The sequence below is a fragment of the Macaca fascicularis genome, chromosome 7 (assembly GCF_037993035.2).
Source record: "Macaca fascicularis isolate 582-1 chromosome 7, T2T-MFA8v1.1".
Taxonomy (NCBI): domain Eukaryota; kingdom Metazoa; phylum Chordata; class Mammalia; order Primates; family Cercopithecidae; genus Macaca; species Macaca fascicularis.
The window spans coordinates 50505730-50521658 of NC_088381.1; the positions used below are offsets into that span (position 1 = coordinate 50505730).

The window sequence follows — 15929 nt, forward strand, 5'->3', positions numbered from 1 at the left end:
CAGAACTTAAAGTAAAATTTAAAAAAATATATATATATTTATGTATATATATTCATGTGTGTAGATACACACACACATATGCATTACTGGTAACTGCAGAGCAAATAGCCCAAAAGTTATCTTTACTTGTAGATGTGCTAAAACACCTTAGACCCAAAGCAAAACTGATATACCTGTCAGATTTTATTCTGTATTAGTACAGCGTAAAGAGCAGAGCTTCAGACCTGAACACATGGAAATCTGGACTCGATCTCAACTTTATTACTCACCAACTGTAACCCAGGGCAGATCACGTCAAATACTCTGAGTTTTAGTATTATAAAATGAGAGTAATACTCACTGTTTCAGAGGTCTTGTGAGGATTAAATTACATCTCTGTACTAATCTAGAACATGGTTGGAATTCAGGGTCAAGCATTTAAACATCAGTCAGGGAAAGGAAAGGCTAAGGCTTGGACTCTGTCATTAGTTCTAAGAAATCAAAGATACTGATTACTATGTGCTCTCCCCATTTGCTGATACAAACAGGACTTTTTTTTATAGCTCTAAAAATAAGGTTTAATCAGGTCAGATACTGATAAATTATCTGATTAATGGCCTATTTTAGTGCCTCACCTTCTATGGGCTTGGCATTTAATAAGGGACTGCTTAACCAGGTTTTGTTGGTCTAAAAGCAGGTCTGAGCGTCTAACTAAACCTTCATATCCTGAAGGAGACAGAGACAATACTCTGAGCTTCCCTTTACCCTCTTAGTGGGGCACAGACTAAGTGGCAAGAGCGAAGGGTAGGAGCAACAAAGTTAACAAAAAGACCCTTAGAAGAGGTCTCTGATCCACTCAGGAATTCATTCATTCTCTGGACTTGTTCATTACATATTCTAGTCACACTGGTTAATGGATATCCCTCCAGTATCCTAATAAATAGCAACACAGGGGTCCCAAAATAGTCTCAGTTACCCAACAGCACCTGACCCAATTTCATTATCTGGGCAGTCTGGGACTCTGGCTGAGGACAAATACATGTTCCTTCGTACCCTCTGCTACCTAACCTGGGGCACTAAGGGCAAAGGGTCAGCTTCTAGGCCAAGCTAGATGCTGTAGAAACTGTCAACTCGGCCCAGCGCGGTGGCTCAAGCCTGTAATCCCAGCACTTTGGGAGGCTGAGACGGGCGGATCACGAGGTCAGGAGTTCGAGACCATCCTGGCTAACACGGTGAAACCCCGTCTCTACTAAAAAATACAAAAAACTAGCCGGGCGAGGTGGTGGGCGCCTGTAGTCCCGGCTACTCGGGAGGCTGAGGCAGGAGAATGGCGTAAAAACCCAGGAGGCGGAGCTTGCAGTGAGCTGAGATCCGGCCACTGCACTCCACCCTGGGCGACATAGCGAGACTCTGTCTCAAAAAAAAAAAAAAAAAAAAAGAAACTGTCAACTCAGGCCACAGAAGGATGTTTCAGATGATATTAAATAAAGTTAACAGAACAGACTTAAGAAAGCGATCAACAAATAAGACCTCTTTACAGACACTGCTTATTTGGTGCTCACTTTTTGTTTTGTTTTGTTTTGTTTTGTTTTGTTTTTGAGACGGAGTTTCGCTCTGTCGCCCAGGCTGGAGTGCAGTGGCACGATCTTGGCTCACGGCAACCTCTGCCTCCTGGGTTCAGGCAGTTCTTCTGCCTCAGCCTCCCGAGTAGCTGGAACTACAGGCGCCCGCCACCACGCCTGGCTAATTTTTGTATTTTGTAGTAGAGACGGGGTTTCACCATCTTGGTCAGGATGGTCTGGTCCTGAACTCCTGACCTTGTGATCTGCCGGTCTCAGCCTCCCAAAGTGCTGGGATTACAGGCGTGAGCCACTGCGCCCGGCCTTGGTGCTCACTTTTTAAAGCATGTTCATAACCTAGCAATTCATTTTCAAAGAAAAGAAAATCTATCCTTAAAGGTGTTGTCAATGAGTAGGCTGTTTCCAAGTAAACACAGAGATTCTGCATTCACGGTCTGTTTGCTTCCTTCATACCACCTTATCAAATCCCAAAAACACCTATCTTTGTGGTGGACAAAATGAACACTTGGCTTAAGGCAGTGGGAGAGTGAAGATTTACTGCTTGCCAAGAGCTATGCCCAAGAAGGAATATGAGACTGGTCAAGACGGAAGCAAGAAGGATGCAGGCTTTTGGCTCAACAAGCACTCTCCACCCACAGCAGATTCATCATTGGTTGTGAACACTACAGCAGTCTAGGACAGGTGCCTCCTTCTGCAGGTGAAACCACTGAGCAAGAGGTGTAGAAGTTTCCTCAAAGACAGTGATCCTCAACCCTGGCTGTACACCATAATCACCTGATGTGCCTTAATCTGATGCCCAAGCCACAGTTCATATGAATGAAATTGAAGACCACTGTTCTATCACCTTTCCTGGCACCAGTACTGGAGGTCAGATACCCCCACCACAAGACAGGGAGATGAGTGGGTAGAGGTGTGGGAGTCATTCAGGTGACTTTTCCAAGCTGAGAAACTGACAAATTGAAATTTTCCAATAACACTAGGAAAATGGGCTTGGAAATCACTTCCTTCAATAACCAACCTCTCCCAGCCTACATCTTTCTCCTGTGCTGGATGCTTCCTGCCCTGAAACATCGGACTCCTAGTTCTTCAGTTTTGAGATTCGGACTGGCTTTCCTTGCTCTTCAAGCTTGCAGGCAGCCTACTGTGGGACCTTGTGACCATGTAAGTTAATACTTAATAAACCCCCATATATATATCTCTCCTGTAAGTTCTGTCCCTCTAGGAAACACTAATACACAACCTCTCCTCTCTGTCCACATAAGGGAACCCAGACCATCAGAGCCACACAGAACAAAGGAACCTTGAAGATGAGCTATCTCATTCTACTTCATCATGCACTTCAGGAAGCTTGAGACCCAGAGAAGGGAAGTGACTGGTCAGAGTCACACTGTGTTTAATGGCAGGACCACAATTAGAACACATTTCTCTTAACTCTTAGTCAAGGCCTTTTAAATGTTACATGCTCAACAGAGCACCATGGCTTGGTGCTTAGGAGCATAGGATCTAATGCTAGGGTGCCTGAGTGAGAACCCTGGCTCCACCAGTAAACTCTGTGACACTGGGCCAGTTATTCCCTCAAGCCTCAATTTTCTCACCTGGGAAGCGGAGATAATAATCACACTTATCCCATAGAGTTGTGGAGACTAAAGGAGAGAAAAGGAACAAATAATGCACCTAGCACAGTGCCTGACCCACAGTAAGCATGCAATAATGTTAGCTATTCTTATTCTTATTAAGGAAAGTCAGGGTGGCACCCTGAAGAGAGGAAAACAAAGTCCAGGTATGGTTTTTGGGCTGAAGTTAATGTTCAAAATGCCCTAGCAGCTTCGTATTATTATGCCTTCAAAGACTTCTCAAGTCATGGCAATTCTGAGACAGAAGCAGGTTGCTTTGACATCAGTTCTGACCTAAAGGATGTCACATCCTCCACACATCCTCACTAGCTACCTTTCTTGACTGTCAGTGAAGAAAGGACGGTGGAGATGCTGTGCATGCTGAAAGTGCCGTGCGAATGTGGTCTGTGTATCACTGTTCTTCACAATGATCTTCATCCCCACCACACTTGCCTTGGCCAGTCTGGATTAATATGTCACTTGTAACGCACCATGACAAAGTAGGAAATAGGAAGGCAGGGCAAGGCCACTTATAGAAATCCTAACCTTTATTCTTAATAGTCAAATATAGAGAAAGCTAAGGAGTAGGGAGGAGAAAAACAAGATCAATCCTGGCTCTCACGGCAACCAAAAGACTGAAACTCATTTGAAATGTCCAATGAGGAGGGTGAGATGAACCTAGTAAGACAACAGGCTCAAGCCCCTTCTGGGCTGAGATGTGCTTCTCACAAGAGACAGTGACATATTTGTTGCAGAGGATTGGGTGACCAACAAAATCCTTTTCCAAAAACAGCAATAAAATTCAAACTCCTTCTTTCCTGTACTAATCAAAATGGTTAAGGGATAAGGATAGTGCTTGGGAGTAATGAGAGCAAGTTTTTTCTTTTTACTTTGTAAATGATATCAGGATTTTCAATTTGCTTTTTTGTGAGCATTTTTTTTATTTTTAATTTTAGAAAAGGAAGGAAGGAGAAGAGGGAAGGAGTAAGGGGCAAAAGGTTGAAAAATTATAGGGATAGAAAATTTCAACATCTATTCATTCATGAATTCTCTGTAAGGTGTGCACTCTCTGGTATCACAGCCTCTGAAGAGTCACAAGCTGAGGATAAAGATGCCTCCTCAGTGTTAGCTGAGTGGACCCCCAGGAAGGCAGGGCTTTGGGCTCCACAAGGCCTCATCACTGCTGTCTTCCCTCTCCTAACCGGCCCAGGTCCATCTTCCTTCTCCACATCTGTGCAGATCACCTGCCGAATACCTGAGAAACGTAACCCTCGACAGTATCTTCCTGTTTATACTATGTCACATTGTGTCCTTTAAAAAAAAAAAAAAAGGAAGAGAATTTAAAAATCTGCTTCAGATACAAGGCCTCCCCCACTACATGTAGATAACTCCTATCCTCCAAATTTTCTTGACGGTGATCTACAGGCTTTGGTTAAAAAACATGACCATCTTGGCTCTGTTCCCAGGCCACCATCCCTCTCTCTGGTTCCTGCAGCCTTCTTTTCTTTTGTAGACCACAGATAACTCAAGGTTTGGTAATCTGACAGATAATGCCCAGTCCCTGGCTAGGGTAAATCACTTCCCACAGTGCTGAGCCCAAACAACACCCCAGAAATGTTCTGAAAGACAGGAAAAGGCAGATGGGAAAGAAATGGCTGACAGCAGAATAGACGTTGAAGAAATATATATGCATGGTCTGAATTATATGCCCTGATGTGCTGATTCAGTTAAAGCCACACAGGAAGATTCTCAGAGACTCCTGTCAGCCAAGAGGCCACTGATGTTCTCGGAACCTCTTTGTTCTCAAGTACAACCACCTCTTAACTCTCTATTACTCAGCAGATTTTTCAAATTGCTACAGCTATAAAAAGATAACTGTCTCTTATCGCCACCCCAGAGACACTAAGGGAATAAAATGTGAGTTTCTATTAAAATGTTTTGGGAACTAACATACAGACATGTACTACTCTAAATGCAAGGCAGTTTTTCTACCCCAACCACAATTGGAAGTGAGCTCAGAATATGATCCTGGGCCTATGGCAAACCTTTAAAAACATATACTGAAAAAGCGAAGTGTTCAAAGTCTTTACCAGACTCAACTATCCATAACTTGGAAGAGAAGACATTAAACATTCAGCTCTTTTCTATCCAGGTGTTGGGGAGAGAAGACAGACTAGAATTCTTCACAAATTTTCTTGAGAGAGAAACACACAGTATATCTAAACAAAGTGGTCCAGAATATGGTTTAGGTTATTTATAAAACAGAATTCTCTCAAGGTCTACTTCTATAAAACCAGGATACCACCACCTGCCTCACCTTCCTTATAGGGCTATTTGTACAGTGAGAATGCAACAGTGCACAGTAAGCACCTTGAATATAACACGTAAGTTGTAACTTGCTCTGATAATACTCCTGGCCTACAGCGTCCTATTCTCTGACCCTGGCAACTGCTGCTTCCTACCTGCTGAAGAGAATATGAAGAAAGATGCCTCTAGGGCCACTAAACCCCACTTTCTTAAGCAGCCAAACAGATGGAAAAACCATTTCCGTTTTCACTCTTGAAAGTGCTATTTAGAAATCATTAACTCAAAGTCACTAACAATTACAGTTAGTTAGGACTAATTATCTCAGGCTTGGGGAGCACAATGAACTAGACACCCCAATCTTTCCCTCCCTCACCCACCCTGCCTTTGCACTTGGACTTTGTGCCAAAGGCTCAGCCAGGAATGCAGCAGGGCCTCAAGTCTCACAGAGAAGTCTCCCTACACAATTCAGCTCACCTAGGCTGGGGAACGCCCTCACTGGCTTAGAGAAAATGTTTTCCCACATCCTTCATCCTCATGTTGAATACATGTGGCATTCTTCTAAAATGGGTAGAAACCAAGATTTCTACAAGGAAAGCCACTGAAAAAATGAAATGCCAAGTTTTCTGGCCCACTGTGACTGTAACTCCTTTAGGCATTCAGAATCAAACTGGCAGATGGAGGAGGCAGTGGCCATCCCTACATCAACTCACAAGTGAGGGCTGTGTCACCAAGATATTACTTTCATTTAATAACACCATATAATGGAAACCTTCAATGTGTCTAAGCCTTTCTTGAATCTGCAATTTTAATCTTACAAATATTTTAGGAAGACCTGAATACCTATTATATGGGCCCTTTCCTTCTCCTAAATTTGTCCTTCTAGCTTCCAGGGATAACTCTATGGATTTAAAGAACAAGTCGGTGTCCTTACTAAGCAAAATGAGAAAGACTGAAAATAGAAAACCTGACCTCAAACAGTAGCCCTGCCTCCTCATGATCATTTTGTGAGAGTAGAAAAAACACTGGATTGGGAGTCAAGACCTGTGTTCTAGACTAGCTCTGCCACAAACTCACTGTGTGACAGAGAGCTAGAAGTTTCACTTTTCTGGGTCTCAGATGCTTCTTTGAAATAACATAGGAAAGGTGAAATTTATGATGTTGGGTAGCTCCAACTTTTATAGTTCTGTTTGCCCTTCTTGGAACTTTCTACTACTGCCTCCTCTTTCAAAGGTTTCTATTACAATTCTAATGAACTATCCACAAACAGCTGATGTCCACTCTGCACACTGTACCCACTGTACCTTCCCCCTCAATCCTGCTGGCCCACAGAAGACCTATGTAATCATACTTGTAAGGCACTGACCTAAGAGCTTTACAAAGCCTTGGGCCATAGGACCTGCCAACACTGAAACATTTTTGACATATAAAAACAGCAATTTTATGTAGTTCAATCTATTAACTTATTTAATCCTCCTAACAAACCCATGATGTAAGTACTGCTGATATCCTCATTTTAAAAATGAGGAAAAGGAAGCAAAGAGAAGTTAGTAAACCACCAAGGCCACACAGCTAGTAGATGATGGGGTCGGAATTTAAACCCAGGCAGCCAGGCTCCTGAGCCTGTGGCCTAACCATAACATTAAATTATGTCTTGACATGGAAAGAAGAGGAGCTTGAAGACTGGGACTCCAGACCAAGGTACTGTCTTGGAAGGAGAGTGAGAGGCTCACACCACAGCCTCTGCTGGGTTGTACCTTTCACTTCAATGGTGGCGTTTGCTTTAGGAGCGCTGACAAAGTGATATACGCAGTGGTATTCGCCTGAATCCTCAGCTCTCGGCTTATTGATCCTGCAGAGATGAGAAGAAAAACCAAGTGAGGAAACTGGGAATGGTCAAAATATACAACAGAAGGAGAATCAAAGGGGCAATCCGGGATCCTGCTCTCCAAACCCTCAATGCAACTCACCTCCTTCTAACTAAAAGCAAAAATCCCTCTCTATGCATCCTAAAACATTAATGTCTTGCTCTTTACAGGGTGCCAAGAATACAAAGATGGAATGGCAACATGGTCCCTAACCTTAGGATGCTCTGGTCTATTGGGAGAAACAAAATGCAAAAGTAATCAAAATAGAAGGATGTCCAAAGTACTATAGTTTATATTCAGATATACAGTATAAAACCATCACAGCTGGGTGTGGTGGCTCACCCCTGTAATCCCAGCACTTTAGGAGGCTGAGACGGGTGATCAGGAGTTCAAGATTAGCCTGGCCAAGATGCTGAAACCCCGTCTCTACTAAGAATAAAAAAATTAGCCGGGCGTGGTGGCACACGCCTGTAATCCCAGCTACTTGGGAGGCTGAGGCAGGAGAATCACTTGAACCCGGGCAGCAGAGGTTGCAGTGAGCCAAGATCACGCCAATGCACTCCAGCCTGGGCGACAGAGCAAGACTCTATCTCAGAAAAACAAAAGCAAATGACAAAAATCACTAAAAACCTCTTGTTCACCTGGTGGTTCCAGTTAGATAAACAAGAAGAGAAACAAACAAACAAAAAGCACAAGTTTTCTGAGCTTCTCCAAAGACCTTGTTTTGGTAGTTCTGTTCTTCCTACCTTGTCCTTTAGTAGCATGCCTTTCCACAAGTCTACTCGCTAACAGGACCCAAGCATAAAGAAAAAGAAAAAAATCTGCCATCAGAGCATCAGCCATAGACATGCAGCAAAAAGTCTTATGATAAACCCCAGGGCCCTACATGATCTGGCCCCTGTCTATATCCCTAGCTCCATCCCATGCCACTGTCTAGCTCTTCTGGTCTCTCTTCAGTTTTTCAAGCACCAAGCTTGTTCCCACCTCAAAACCTCCACACAAGATGTTTCTTTACAGAGAATGCTCTTCTCGTCCCTTAGTCTACCTAACTCCATTTCCATCAGGTCTTGGCTTACATGTCAGTTTATTCCAGCCCCAATCTAAACGTCATCCCTTTCCACAACATTCTCTCTCATACTACTCTGTACTTCTTCACAGTACTTATCATGTGTGTGATTATATATTTATGTGATTACTTGATTAATGTCCGGCTTCCCAAGAGACCAAGTTCTATGTGGATAGGCACTGTTTATTCGGCATACTATCCCATACAGAGCACCTCGCCTGGTGCCTGGAATATGACAGGGGAATGAATAAATGAATGAATTACTGAGTGAACACAGAGTGAATATCTGTGCACAGATTCAGATCAAGTTAAGCAGAGTGACAGGAATGACTGTAAGAAGACTGTATGGGTCGGGCGCGGGGGCTCACACCTGTAATCCCAGCACTTGGGGAGGCTGAGGTGGGTGGACTGCTTGAGCCCAGGAGTTTGAGATCAGCCTGGGAAACATGGCGAAACCCTGTCTCTATAAGAAATTAAAAAACTAGCCGGGCATGGTGGTGCACGTATAGTCCTAGCTACTCGGGAGGCTAAGAGGCAGGAGGATCGCTTGAACTTGGGAGGTCAAGGCTGCAGTGAGCCATGATCATGCCACTGTACTCCAGTCTGGGTGACAGAGTAAGACCCTGTTTCAAAAAAAAAGAAAAAAAGAAAAAGTAGTATATATGGCCAGAACAGCACTTCATCTCAATCACACAGGGTGATTCCAAACAAGCTTTCTTGCCCCTGAGGGCCAACTACACATCAACTCAGTACACTCTGGCCTACAAGCACATACACCAAACATGTGCAGAAAGGTCGGTGAGAAATTACAGATAAAAGAAAAACAGCAGCCTCCAGATCAGAGGATAAATGTTTATATAGGGCTGAGCTCTGGCTCTTTTGCTTAGGGGTTAAAATATGATACTTGTGACGGTCAAATCTCTACTGCACTATTTAATGTCTAAGAAAAACTCCTAAACTCAACCACTCACTGGCCTAATGCATTTATCCATCTTATATTGCTCATTCCAAAAAGGAAACACAGGTTAAGAGACTATGGACAAGGAGAGACATAGCCTATCCCCAGGACTGTCTCAAGATATCCACATGGCAGCACAATATTCTGGGAGAAGCAGTCAAGGTGTCTTCTCAATGTGACACCATGCCTCTTCTATCAGTATGCTCCCAATTGGAAAACAGACAAGTCAGCTGCTCTTATCAAACAAGTGTTCCAGAGTTTGAGGAAGGAGCAGCAGCTCTTTCTTCAGGGCTTAAACTGAAGTTCTTTGGGTCTAAGCTCTGAAGAAAAAGCTGCTGCTCCTTCCTCAAACTCAGTCCTGAACTTAAGACTGAAGTTCTTAGACTTCTAAGTTCTTTGAGAAATACTTGGGAAGATAACTCCCACACTTGAGTCCATGCCTATAGGCTCAAAATCTCCCCACACCATTCTCTTGGACTAGCTATTAGCAAGAAATTAAAGCAAAGGGATAACATCCCCTACAGGCTGGGCAGAAGCAGGGTTCTGAAATCGGCTCTTCAGGCTGACTTATTAAGTAGCCCAAGGAACTCATCAGTTGTTACTCCACAAAATGGAGAATCCCTGAAAAACTCTAGAGATACACAACACCCTTGGAGAGCTTCAAATAAGTTGAGAGGGAAAAAAAGAGAGAAGAAGCATTTTATAAAGTCAGGCTGAAACTTCATGAAGTTAAAGCTCAACACTTTGCAGGCAATAGTACAAGACCCAAGAGAAACATGATTGGATGTCTGCTATCTTAAAGGATGTATTATAAAAAACAAGTCTGAGGCTGGATGCAGTGGCTCACGCCTGTAAATCCAGCACTTTGGGAGGCGAAGGTGGGAAGACTGCTTGCACTCAGGAGTTCAAGACCAGCCTGGGCAACACGGTGAACCCCAGTCTCTACAAAAAATACAAAAAAAAATTACCCGGGTGTGGTGGTGTGCACCTGTGGTCCCAGCTACTGGGGAGGATGGCTTGAGCCCGGGAGGCAGAGGTTGCAGTGAGCTGAGACCGCACTACTGCACTCCAGGCTGGGAGGCAGAGCCAGACCCTGTCTCAATAAAATAACAACAAAAAATCAAGTCTGTAAAACTAATGGACAGAACCATAAAAAAATGCTTTTCATTCCACCTAACAACTTTATTTGATTAATCCTTTCCAAACTATGAGGAAAATCGCTGAGGCTAAATTTCTAATTTTTTTTTATCAGAAGAAACTACAGTGGAGATAGGTTAACTACTTTGCCACTAAGCGAATGGCATAGCAGATAAAATAAAAGCAATTCTAGAAAAACTTCTAGAAAATCAGAAGACCTGGAACCTAGCCTTGGTTCTAGAACTTACTAAATACAGTATTTGGCCTTAAAGCAGCCAAGAGTCACTCCTTCCTTGCTTGGGAAAAAAGGAGGAGCCACAGATTCATTTGGATCAACTAAATAAGGGGTGTGAAAAGGTCTCAATGCTGCAATATCCTGCAGAATGCCTTTGCCATCACGGGTACGTGGGCTTTCCTGGTCTCACTTCAGTGCTCTCTTTCTTTGCACTGTATTAACCTTCTAAGCAGGATTAGCTGATTCTTTTCCAGACAGTTTTCAACCAGGAACAAACTATTCTGAAACGTGGGGTGCCATGTGTGCTAGATATTCCAAAAAGCACCAAATATTTGGGTGCTGGGTAACTCTAGCCAGCAAATATCTTTCTTTCTTCAAAGGGTATTTCCAGGCTACCATCCTCACTCCAGATCATTCAAGAGCCCTGCATCCGCTGGTCCTTACCAGGTTACAGTGATGTTACACACTCCTAAAAGGGAATTCACCAGGAAATCTACCCAGTGGAAAGATGGCTTAGGGAGATGTCTTGCTCTACAGTCACAAAGCAGACTTCAATCTGTTTCTTCAAACCTAACTTCGATCTGACTAGATTAGGCAAAGAGACTACATTCTAAGTGTGACTCTCCTATTGACTAGCATTGTTACCCTGAACAAATCACTACTTCATGGCCTCAGTTTCTCTATGATTATAGTGAGGGGATAATCTATGGTTCTCAAATCTGGCTGCTCATTAGAATCCTTTGGGAATCTTTTCTAGACTACTGGGCCTTACCTGAGATATACTGGATTGGACTCTCCAAGGGAGAGCCAAATATATCTCATGTCCCTCCTGCATGGCACAACTATGGATTATGAATGTCAAGTAAGCTCAGCCACACTCCCTCCCACCTTCCCAGGAGCTGCCCACCCTTCTCACCTGTACTCCATGTTGCTGGCATTCTTACGAGTGGCACTCAGTTCCACCCCATTCTTTGTCCAGTAGCTGTATGTAAGGGTGTGAGAGCTGGAGGTGAGGTTACACTGCAGGGTGACAGGGAGAACAGGGCTGTCTCGAATAATGACCTCTTCACTGGTGACAATCCTTGGCTCTGTAATAAGAGTGCACAATGATAGGGGGCAATAGCCTTCCATCCTCTGTAGCCCTGGCCTGAGAATTGGACGGGGTAGGAGGGGGAAACTAGAAAAAGAGGGAGGGCAGACAGGACCACATGAGGAATTTCACTTTACCACTTTGGAGGAAGTCAAGAAAGGAAAAACAATGATTATAAGCAAATGACCACTAGCGCAGACAACAGCCTGAAGACCAGTTGGCCTAGACGTGAAAGAATGGGAGTATTATGGGTGTTTGTACTGGTAACAATCCACTTACGCTTTTGAATACCACCTTTTTAAAAGAACCACCAAACAATTCGGATTCAATTAGAAAACCAGGCTCCACCTTCCGTTCTGAAGACAAAGGCCATATCATTTATATACCTATTATAATATACTCCCTATTGTGTCACTGGGCCTTGGAACAGTAATAATTAGATAATACAAGTATAACTTTCCCCACATTTAAATATTAAACCTATGGCAAACCAGCCATGGCCATTATTTATGCAGAAAAAAGACACTGTGGATTCTAAAAGCATACTTCCTACTGGAATTCACTTGCATTTTCCAAATTTTGTGGAGGCAAAATTCTTGAAAAAGCATCATCAGTTCTTCCTCTCCAGCCATACTTATTCCCAAAACAAGTTTTTTGTTTTTTTGTTTTTGTTTTCCAGAATTGCACTTTAAAACATATTCCATTCTGAGAAAATATAACTAGAGTGCAATATTGTGTTGGTATTATGGGCTCCTAGAATTTTAGAAGGGCCCTTAGAGTTCATTGAATCCCACTCTTAAATTTTAAGAGCTGGAAAAGTGAAATGATTTGTGCAAGGCCATAAGTATCACTAATGGCAAAGCTGGGCCTAGAAGACATATCTGACTGAATTCTCTATCCCTGCCCCCCAGCCCCAAGACCACCCCCGCCACCTTTTGTCCTAGGACATACTTCACCTCTGGTTCTATTCTGTGCTTAGATAACCAGGGATCACTAGCGTATCTACAAAAATAACCTACTTGAGTCAAATATTATAATACATTGAACAGAAATGCTTAAAATCACTCTATATTATTCCTGGAAGTTTCATCTTTAAAGCACTTTGAAATCCATCACTGTATTAAAGTCATTTCTAGGGTTGTTGTCTTTTGTTAATGTGCTTTGTCTTTATTATTTCCCCAGGCTTAGTTTTCTCTACTTTTGGTCAAACATCTCCAGGTTAAGTCTACACTAACCATCTTTTCCCAACCACAATATTTGCTATTTGTTTTCCAATTCTCTCTCAGAAACCCTTGACTGACTTCCCATTTCCCTGTGTCTAGCCACTTCCTGTCTACAGCTCTGCAGCAGCTCCCCTCACCATTTTATACAGTATTGTGCTGAGCCTTAACTTGAGGAAAGAACTCTCTCCCTCCATGGGAACTAAGTTGCTTGCTATTCAGGGAGGGGGAAAGCATGGGGAAGTCGTGGGATACCTGGAAAATGTAATGTCTTAAGGACCTCCTAACGATGTAACATTTCTGATTTGTAGAGTTAATGTCTTTGAAGAAACTTGTAATAAAGCAAAACCTTAAGTTTGCTCAATTAACAAATTAGTTCTATTTTCCAACTCTGGCAAAAGGATAACGGTTATCTTCCATTCAGCACTGGTCCTTATCAGTAACATCAAACAGGGTCTCTATGTACAGATAATGGAGGCATAGCAGCCACTAAGACAGAAGCAGATGCATGTAAACACGTTAGCGCAGTGGTGTCCCATGGTTTCCAAGACACACTGGACAGAAGCCAAATCCCTGGGCCTTAAGAAGTCGAGCAGAAACGGCTGCAAACCCTGCAATGGAAGGCGCGCACACACACCATCAGCAGAAAGCATCACAATTCCAAGAAAAATCAAAACCAAGCAAAAACAAAAGAGAAAAAGATAGAACCAGTACTCCACAGAAGAGAAATTAAAAAAATATAAAGGCAACATTAAAACCCAAACACACTTTTAGGTTTTTACTGAATTTTAATTATCCAATTTCATTTTCTGTCCCACTTGGGACTCTCCTTCTGGCTATTCCTCTCAGATTGCACTGAGAAAGGGTAAACTCTGAGAATGAGGCCAAGAGCTTCCAGATGTTTAAATACAAGGAGGCCAAAGTAAATGCTACTCTTACCTGTGGCGATGCAAATGACCACTGCAGCTCAGGGAGATTAAGAAGTTGATGAAAGCAACCTGGTAGACTTTCTGTCAAGAATTCTTGGAAGGCAAAGGAAAGCACTTTTTCCCTTAAGTGTTAAAGATCCAGGAGAGAGTCAGCTGGGAGCAAGTGGATAATTTAAATAGGTTTAAATATGATTCTGCACCATAGGAGGGTTGTGGGGTAGGGTAACCTGCCTCCTGTGATTGCTGTATATGAAAAACAGTGCTACACCAAGTTCTTTGGCCATGGTGCCTCATCTGCATTCTGCACCAGGATGAAGGTGGGGCTTTTATTTTTGTGGCCAAGCGCTGCCCAGTCAAAGTCCAAGAGAGATGAACATTTAGGAGAAGCTCAAATGTGTTTACCTGTCACTGATGTCTATTTAAAAGCAGTGGATAGGAGACCCTTACCCTATATGGCCAGAGAGATACCTAAAAACTGGGCACACTTCTCTTCCTGCCTTACATACTCAACGAGCTCTGGGGAAAGTACTACCAGGAGGTCATTCTTAGATAGAACACTTGACCTTCCCATAGAGGCAATGTCTTTTGGGATGGTGAGATCATAAAACAATCCAATTAGAGTTGGATCCAGGGTGTTTGGAAAAAAAAAAAAAGCAGCAGCAGCAGCAGCAGCAGCAAACTCCCAGCTCTCCAAAACAGCTAACTAGGGTTAACTGACGATGGGGAAGTCTGAAGAGAGCCTAGCCAGGATTTGGTTCAACCACATGCAGACAATTCTAAGTGAACTGGGGGAATCCTATGTATTCTCGGGATTGGCAGGTCGGTATCCCAAAGCCACATCTTTTTCCAGCTCCTTGGCATGGTCATTCTAGCTATGAGTCAGGCTCTTGGAAGTACAAGTGCAAATGCCCAGCCCAGTCCATATCTATAAACTTCCACAGACCTTTGTGGCCATGTAGGTAATTCTGCTTTTATAAGGAAAGGAGCAAGGGGGGCAGGAGGAGGAGGCGTGCAGGGGGAAAATATTGTTTAAAAAAAAAAAATCACTGGGTTAATGTTCCCCATTTTCACACAGACAAAGTTTTCTTTTCCTTTTTCCAGAAGCAGGTTCTCTGATTCAACAGTGCCAACTGCAGCAGCCTCTCCTACCACTGCCCTACAAAGGACTCTTTTTCAACCCATAGGGATCTTCAAGTGGCTACAAAGAACAGACACTAATTTGCTGTTTTCCATGTAAGTATATAGACTCAAGGCCCATGTCTTACTACTTTATGTATTACCAAATTCCTCATCAAAGCAAGATTTTACTAGTCTTACTTTCTCTAGATCAATCAGCTCTTTAAGCTAGAACTGGCTATAGATCTCTCATTGTGTCCTCAAAGAAAAGGTGAAAACCCCAGAGGATCTTTCCAAAAGTGAATGTCCCCTCAATTATAACCAGGTTTGATGTGGGGCCAAAACTCTTCTTGGCCAGGAACATTGGTTCTGTGGTGGCTTCTCCCTCCCTCTGCTTTCCAACATAAGGTAGCAAGTCACTTTTGAGAAAGAGAGAGAAGTGGCCACAAAAGTCCCAGTGTCATACGTCTCACACATACCTGCTACAAGGGGAGGATTCTGAGCCAGCTGGTCAGCTCACCCCATCACGTCGAGAAACCAGGTTGGAAGTTAGTTTCCTCTTTTTTCAAGACACAAAGAAAGGGCCAGTGTGAGTGGTCCCCACACTATGTCTGGAGTTCCCATCCTCTGGGATAAGGCACACTGTGCCAATAGCTACTCATCAGAGTCAAACCATGAACAGGAATCAACTGCAACTCTGAATTCCAGACAGTGTGATAGGTTAAAAAAAATAATAATTTGCAGCTTAGTGTGACCTGACTCCTAATAGCAAAACATATGAAGGAAGTTCCAGGCTGCTGCTTTTAAAGAGGAGACTAATTAGCAGGCCCAGTG

The 15929-nt window shown here is 43.1% G+C and overlaps 1 protein-coding gene across 11 annotated transcripts in view; it reads right to left on the reverse strand.

The window, feature by feature from the left end:
* The window catches only part of NPTN (neuroplastin), a 72799-nt gene that overhangs the window by 20127 nt on the left and 36743 nt on the right, over window positions 1-15929 (reverse strand). For 9 of the 11 annotated variants that reach the window (XR_010588143.1, XM_005559996.5, XM_005559994.5 and 6 more), the window contains 2 exons: window positions 11657-11828; window positions 7234-7328 (listed from right to left, as the gene is read on the reverse strand). The exons of 1 other annotated variant lie outside the window; for it this stretch is intronic. Coding sequence is in view for 9 of the 10 variants with exons in the window: in XM_005559996.5 (XP_005560053.3) it covers window positions 7234-7328; window positions 11657-11828 (267 nt within the window). In the remaining variant the exon portion in view is untranslated. Of the gene's footprint in view, window positions 1-4093; window positions 4484-7233; window positions 7329-11656; window positions 11829-15929 lie in introns of those variants that run through there. One more of the 11 variants, XM_073996283.1, reaches the window with a different exon arrangement.